Source organism: Procambarus clarkii, chromosome 5, assembly GCF_040958095.1.
Source record: "Procambarus clarkii isolate CNS0578487 chromosome 5, FALCON_Pclarkii_2.0, whole genome shotgun sequence".
NCBI lineage: Eukaryota > Metazoa > Arthropoda > Malacostraca > Decapoda > Cambaridae > Procambarus > Procambarus clarkii.
This window is the reverse complement of record NC_091154.1, coordinates 27,618,866-27,626,898: the sequence shown is the minus strand read 5'-3', so window position 1 is coordinate 27,626,898 and position 8,033 is coordinate 27,618,866. Positions and strand designations below refer to the sequence as shown.

The 8,033-nt window shown below is 38.6% G+C and overlaps 1 protein-coding gene across 1 annotated transcript in view; it reads right to left on the bottom strand.

The window, feature by feature from the left end:
* Positions 1-8,033, bottom strand: part of whd (carnitine O-palmitoyltransferase whd) — an 81,509-nt gene that overhangs the window by 10,553 nt on the left and 62,923 nt on the right. Inside the window, exons 15-19 of the mRNA XM_069300039.1 lie at positions 6,487-6,601; positions 4,296-4,430; positions 3,717-3,851; positions 2,639-2,788; positions 1,526-1,735 (exon numbers count right to left, since the gene is read on the bottom strand). Coding sequence (XP_069156140.1) covers positions 1,526-1,735; positions 2,639-2,788; positions 3,717-3,851; positions 4,296-4,430; positions 6,487-6,601 — 745 coding nt within the window. The remainder of the gene's footprint in view (positions 1-1,525; positions 1,736-2,638; positions 2,789-3,716; positions 3,852-4,295; positions 4,431-6,486; positions 6,602-8,033) is intronic.

Genomic DNA, 8,033 nt, shown 5'->3' with positions numbered 1-8,033 from the left:
ATTACATTAAGTAACTGTACTTCATTTAATATATTTGTATTGGGAAAAAAATAACAGGAGTACTGCTGCCAATGAAGAAATGATTCCCAATGAAGGCAGACTGACGGGTAGTACAGTCGGGTTCATCCTCGATGCACAATCGAGAATTCCAGGTTCGAATCTCGGGCGGGACAGAAATGGTTGGGCACATTTCCTCTCACCTAATGTGACCGTGTTCACCATTTGAATAGAGGCAAATGTGCCATTTGCCTCTGTTCCCCTAGCAATAAGTACTCACTCAAGAGTTAGGCAGCTTAATGTGGGGTTGCATCCTGGGCAGAGTTAGTAATTCGAAACTGGTGGGAGACCTCAATATAAGCCTAACGTGTGTGAATACACTCTGGTTTCCTGTCCTCGACACAATGATTTATTTATTATTAATTATCTCTCCAAGACTGCTCCAATTCACCAGTCACATCACTTGCACAAGTTCATTTGGTCTACCAGGGACCAGAGTCAAAACCTGACCCTTTCACACGAGGCAAATGACACTCTACCATTTCACTGGGAAAGTATTCAGAAATTCAGTGAAGCTTTACAAACAACTGCTGGGATCACAGGACTCAAACACCACTAAACTGCCAAATAACTCCTCAAACAATACAAGAAAACAAAAAAGCAAACAAAACTAGTTAAAACCTCACGGTACTAAAGCAGCCACCAGGCAGCCTGGCCCCCTGTCCAGCATCAGCTATCTGACCAGATCAGAAGCAGGTAAACACTGCAATGAACCAACGAACATGAAAGGGAGGAAGGACGACAGCTACCATAGCTCTACCAGAAAGAGGCATTTCATTACATTCAATGCTATGTTTCTGGGGAGCCTCTTGGTGGCTCCCTGTAGCTAAATAACCACAAAAACAACCCAGTTTTATCTGGGTGAGTATTTTCTGTGAAACTTTGCACTTTTCTCATACTGAACCCATTTTCCTAGCCAGATCAACCACACACACATACCATCTTCATGTTTACATATCTTTTTTTTCCTCTATTGTAATCCTCAACTATTTTCTTAGGATGAACTTTACGACTTTCTTGGGACCCATTGTTTAATATATAAAACTTTTCTTTTAAACAAAAAAAAAGAAAAGAAAGGGACAAAAAAAAATTCTTCAGAGAATTCAAGTGCAGTTGTCACTAGATGGGATACACTAGTAAACAGTGTGCCTCCGCCCCATGCCCAGCGGCTCCACGTGCCTGACCCATACAAGCTTCAACAATCGAGTTACTCCAGTCCAAACGCCATGCACCAGGTCAATGTTTTTTACGAAATTGATGTACACCAAAAATATTCATACTATGGGGCATTCATACACCGAGGTTCCATTGAATGTACATACATACATATAGTAGATCGAGACAAAACTGGCACTTGGGAGGCTGTTCAGATAGATGAGTGTTTATATAGTGGTCACTTATAAAATAAAGAGACACTCCCTGCAAGAGTGGCAAGGATGTTACAAAGAAGTTTTACATAAATACTTACTGTAACAGGAGAACTCTTCTTGCTGGAGACATGGAAGAAGAGTATGTCTTCTCCAGCTATTATGTAAGACACACCATAACCATCATCGGCAACAGGCCCAAAGCCACCACCAGCACTAATACATCTTGGGTTTTTTACCAAATCCATTTTAGAAGTCTGTCCATGTGGAGTCTGGGAGGTGCTGAGGCGCCATGGTTCTGATAATACTTCCTGAAATTATCAAATAAATTTTGTGTACACATCTGTATTGTGGACCCCTAAACTCACAAGGCTAAATTTTTAATTCACTTGGCCATTATTTTTCCCCAAAATGTTGCTTCAACACTCATGACGACACATTCTGCCAAGGGCAAGACAGAAAGCTAAACAGCCGCTACCTCTACGGGAATGGGGACCCAATGCACCCAGAGAAGATAACTCTGAGTCCCAAAGGGGTGTACTTACAGGGGGCTTAGGGAAGGGAGCCCAAGTGCATGCAGCCCTTGATACGAACTCCTGGCCACCTCCAACACACAGCAGAAACACCAGCAGGGTGAAGCCTATCAGGCAACCCAGACCCTCCCTCTTCTCCTCTGGGGAGGGGATTCTTTGGGGGAGTTTTTAGCCTTTGTTCAGTCTCAGGTTGCAATTTTTCTACCAGGAGGGGGTCTGTTTTGAAGCACCTACCTTTTTGAATGCTCAACCATGGTCGATAGCAGACATGAATACTTTCATATGTGAGAGTTTCATAGGCCATTGCTCCCTGCACTTCTCTAATGGGCCATGTTCTGACTAGTGGTCCCCGGTAGGCATAACTCCATATGACTGAAGCCCCATACTAATATTAGCCAATATCAGTCCAATAGCTCCAGGGAGCCGACGGGGCTTTCCCCACAGAAAAATAATTAGGAGTTTACCAATTTCTTTTAATAAGCTCAAAATCTAGGTAATAATTTAGGCTATCTACAGATAACAAAATACTAAAAAACTACCAAAAAACATTATTTGGGCTCCTAAATAAAACTTAATTATTTTTCTGGCCACCAAATTCAAGGAATGCTTCAGCTGAATTGACAAAAGAAATTTTGCAAAATGTGACAAAATTTATAATAATATTGTAGAAGAAATGCTTACATTTAGGAATGGGTTGTCTACTTCCAAGTACTTTGAGATGACGTATAAACAAAATAGATGACGATCAATGCCTTTGCCACACATGGCATCTCTATATGCATTTTGGTGTTGGATACACGCTGCCTTCAGTAGCTTAACACGCTCTTCATTCTGAAATAAGGAATGGCACTTTAATACATCCACATGCTTTTTTAATAAATTAAAATTAATTATAGAATTTGCAATGTATTTCAAACAGATGTTTTCAAGCAAAATTATTTTTTGCAATGTATTTCAAGCAAATGTTATGGCATTCCCACACTTTTTAAATAATACAAAAATTAAAAATCAACATTTTCCAAATTCCTTTCTTCAAGATTAATTTTTATAATTTTAGGATGTATTGTACATAATTTTTACCATCAACAGCATTATAATTGGGTTTTTGTGTTCTTTATTTATAATACAAAGTACTGTACAGTGCTCGTGTTAACAACATAAAACTTTAGAAATGTTTACTTTTAAACATTGAACCTGGCCCCCTCTCTGAGAGGGGGGGGGCCAGGTTCTGGGCTCGTGGTCCCCGGTAGGCTACAACTCCAATCGAATTGACTGATGCCACGGTCTAATACATACATATCAGCCCTATATAGCTCTGGGGAACCGGAGGGGATCTCCATAGAAAATGTCATATCCAAAAGCCTTGAACGTCCCAGAATAGAATACATGCAGGCGCTGTATGGGAAGTCTGTCAGGGCGAGGGTTACCACAGTGCCACTAGGGTTGCCTTGCGAGCTACCTGGGTGTGAGTACATGCTCCTTGGTAGTAATTTGTTAAGCCAAGCATTCATTTCGGGCTGGATTGCTTGTTGGAGCCTACCTAGCTCCATAATCCTACAGGGACTTTTGAATGTTTATTTTTCAATGTTGATGCAGAATGTCTACCTGCCCTCCTGTGACTTATGGATTTAATCTTATCTTGGCTTATGGATTTAAGAACTTGCCTGAAGAAACATCTGTGGAAAACTGAAATTGGGCAATACTCAATTGTATATGATTATTAAATATTATACAAGTTCCAAAAGGCATTACAACTTACAGTTGCAGCTTTGTCCTCCATGGCGTTAACCCAAGCTGCCGACTCAATGGTGCAAGGTCTCACAGTCTCTGTTCGGCCATCTCGGAATAGACGGGTCATACTGGCTTCGTAAGTCAAGTTAAATTTGCCTGCATCCTGAAGTTTTACAAAATTTCATCTTAAGAGATTGTCACTTATCTATATATGTTCACTCAATTATATGGATTTGATATAAAAATTCTAAACATTAAATCTAACTAAATTCAATGTAGTACTGTATATGCTCCTTATTTGTCAATTATATGCATCACATGCCATAAATACTTAATACATTTATAGGAGATATTCATGTACATGAATTCATGTTCATGTACAGTACATGAAAAACTAAATTTAGGAAAGCAATATCTTTAGATTAAAAAATATATTATAAATCATAAATATCTTCTTAACTGAAGTTCTAGTAATGTCAGAGAGCTCAATTCACGAACAATTTTATTACTTTACAATTTTTCTCTCAAAATAATTATGACTAATGAAACGGCCACCCGCTCTGTAAGTTAAGGACAAAATTGCCCGTCTCCACAAGTAAACACATACCCGATAATATGCCAACTGTAGTGCCATCTGTGTGAAGGCATCAGGAGACAGCCGGCATGACTTCATAAAGCCCTTACCATAGGAAGTATGCATGTACAAACGTAGGTCAACGTCGTTCAGGAGAGCTTCAGCAACCTGGAGAAAATTGTTGATCTTGGTTACAACTACACGTGAAAGTGATGCACAAGATTTTATCAAGGTTTATGAGTAATGACTAAAGAGAATAGATACAAAAGTAAAGCAATTGTGAAAGACAAGACAATTTTGGAAGAAATGTACATGTTAAAAATCCTCCATAAGTCCCAAGGAGGCTGCACTCTCTGGCTCCAGTAGCATTGAAGCGCACAATTACACACAGTAGTACACCACCATCAATCAAAATCCAGACGGACAAAATCAAGGGCCCTTGGACAGTGACTATGGAAAAATAGTCATACAGTACCTGCCTGTGAGCAAATAAATTAAAAAATTAAAAAAATAATAAGTGAATATTTATCATTTCACTGGGTGAAGGTTGTGCGGAAGAATACGTGGTGGCTGTGTCTGGCGCCCGTCAACACCCAGTGCCAAACTTTGCTGACACTGTTTTATCCTCGGATGTTTCACTGATTGTTTTCACCCCTTTCTCTTTATTTACAAGATTACAAAACTTGATAAATCACATAACTCACATAAAACATTTGTTTCAATAACACGTTTCAACTGATGATTGGTTTACCTGGTTTACCACTCCAATACTACCACAGAGTGTAGGGAAAAGGATATTAACATAATATTTAAAATGATGTTGGGCTCTGGAAGATGACATATGGCCTAACTGGCACCACATCGGCGAGAGTATCGATTGAAAGAAAGGGGCAAGCCACTATGCTACACTTTCCAACTTCAGAATCACTTAAATCCATGGATGGTGAAATATTAAATCAGCTCTTCATGACTTGTGAGACAGAAATTGGAATATGCAGCATTTTTATGGTACCCAAAATCAAGAAACACATCAATAAGCTGAACAATCTGTAAAGACATGCCATGAAGTGGCTTCCAGAAGTGAAAAAACAAAAGTTACAAGGAGAGGCTAGAGGCATTAAATATGCCAAGCTATTAAAAGCAGGTGATATGATCACTACATACAAAATAGCAACAGGAATCGACAAAATTCACAAAAGAATTCTTGAAACCTACAACTTCAAGAACAAGAGATCATAGATTTATGCCAAGGAAACAAAGTGCCAATGAAATATTTGAAAATTCTCTTTTGCAGAGTGGTGGTAGATGGCTGTAGCAAGTGAAGTGAAAGGCGGTGAATGCCAAAACTGTCGGTAGTTTATAAACATCATGCGACAAGGTACTGGTAAGACGAGACACCATGAGTGTACCTCTCATTCTGTAATTACATGTGGAAGAATATTTATGGAGAAATGGAAATACTGTATTTTAATTTTTTCTCACTTACAGTTTTTCAGGAATTTTTCTAAACATGGCAAACGATCGACAGAAATTTTTAGTGTCAAATGACGTTCCCCTAGAATTAGTCAAGTTTTTGAATAGTGGGGGCACCTTAAATCATCTCCAGGCAATTTGAGCATATGATCAAATCCCTCTCAAGCGACTGGAGCAGTGCAAGGATTAGTCAGCTCATGAAGACTTGTATACTAGAAATTCTATTTCTGGTACTCTAATATCATCCCAGACAAAGCTCCTCATATGCATAAAAATTCTTAACTTTTAACATCTAGGACCACAAGGTACCGTCACACCAAGGGAAGATACAATAGGCCAAGCTCCAAAATGCTGCAAAATGTTTGCCATGCATATGTATTTTTCTCAATTGAGGCTTCTTTACCAAGATCATTTTCTTTTATGTCATGATATAAGAGGCAAGGTTTCAGTGAATTTAATAGCTGTCAGCCTAGTCATTGCTAGGTAGGCAAGTATAAATTATTGATAAATTTTCATTCTTTACTCATCTCAATTTATCACTTCTTAATTAATACTATACTTCCACACCTGAAGATTTAAGAAATACAACAATCATTCCTTCGTGTAGCTCCTATTACTGTACTCTACTAGCCCCATAATGTTTAATCACATTCTATAGATAAAGATTCAGTTAGGAAAATCAGCAGCGAGTGCATCCACATACCGAACACTTGGCATGACTGTGATATTCCCTTCCACACTGAATACTCACCCTGAATGAAGAATCAATGGCCAGGAGACACTCTTGGTTTAGGTCCCACTTAAGGCGTACTGGTGCAGGGGGATCACAGGTCACTTTCCCAGTGCAGTTTCCATTTTCATCGTATCTGGGTTGCACAGAGAAATGTTAGAATAAAAGACCATCATTTAAAATTTTCATAAAATATTCAACTTTCCTATTCGTAATGGACTTTTTTTTCATCTGTATTCTGCAACTTAATATTTATGATACTAAATCACTGATGGTGTACAAGACTATAGTATCTAAGGCAACAAAATTATTATTTAAAATCTACAAAATTTGTAAGGCTCTTTCACACATCCCCTACAGCGAGGGACGTTGTTCCCCATCTTCATAACGTTAAATTACAGATAAAACCTGCACACAGTTTAGCTATTTAGTGCTACAGTCTCCACATGTCCATTTTGTATATATATATATATATATATATATATATATAAAACTTCAGAACTATGTTGACCAGACCACACACTAGAAGGTGAATGGACGACGACATTTCGGTCCGTCCTGGACCATTCTCAAGTCGATTGAGAAGACATTCCATTCTCAAGACAATCGACTTGAAAATGGTCCAGGACGGACCGAAACGTCGTCGTCCCTTCACCGTCTAGTGTGTGGTCTGGTCAACATACTTATGCCACGTTATTGTGACTCATCGTCTGCAACTTCAGAACTACATATGGCTTCAGCAAGCACACACAAGGTGTTACAGACTAGGTCCAAGATTGATAAGAAAATATAAACAGCACACAGCAGAAAGGCCAAAGTGGTGAGGTTGAAAATATAGCAAAGAACCAAGCAGGGTTGCAGCATGATTGCCATGTCAAAGAAAACATTGAGCTTCAAGAAAAAACAAGGCATACAAATCTTCTCTCTTCCACTATCATTTAAATGATAGTGGAAGATCTATATCATTAGAACTACATATCATTTAAATGTCCGTGACTTACGGTCTTAATTATTTCCAGGTAGACATGGAATTAATTTTCATGTTAGTCAACATGCATAGTACGGTTCAGTATATATCATTTCTAATCACTACCTATGGGAAATTTATCAAAATACTTAGTCTGGAAAATTGAACAGCATTTTGTAATTCACAACTGTATTACAGGGAAAGAAATCTAGGAGTAATATCTAAATGAGAAGGTATTTCCAATAGGATATACTATGTAATCTTATGCCAAGAAAAGGAGAAAACAAAAAAAGTCGAGGTGGTGGTGTGCTGGTCAAAGAACACTTAAGCATAGAAAAATTAACATGTACAACCCACAAGATTCAGCTATTTTAGTGCCCGAGATTCAAAACCAGAAAAATTAACATTTTGCCTGGGCGGGAATGCATATTGCGTCCTTAAATAAATCTACAGATCTTGGGCGAGGACACGTTTCCAAAATTTAAATATTTGTTAAATTCCATTTTTAACCAATCATTACGGGACGTGTTTTAAAATGTGCGCCAACGTCTTCCCATTCTCTGCACAGTATACACCATGTGACATCACGGCACCGCCACCC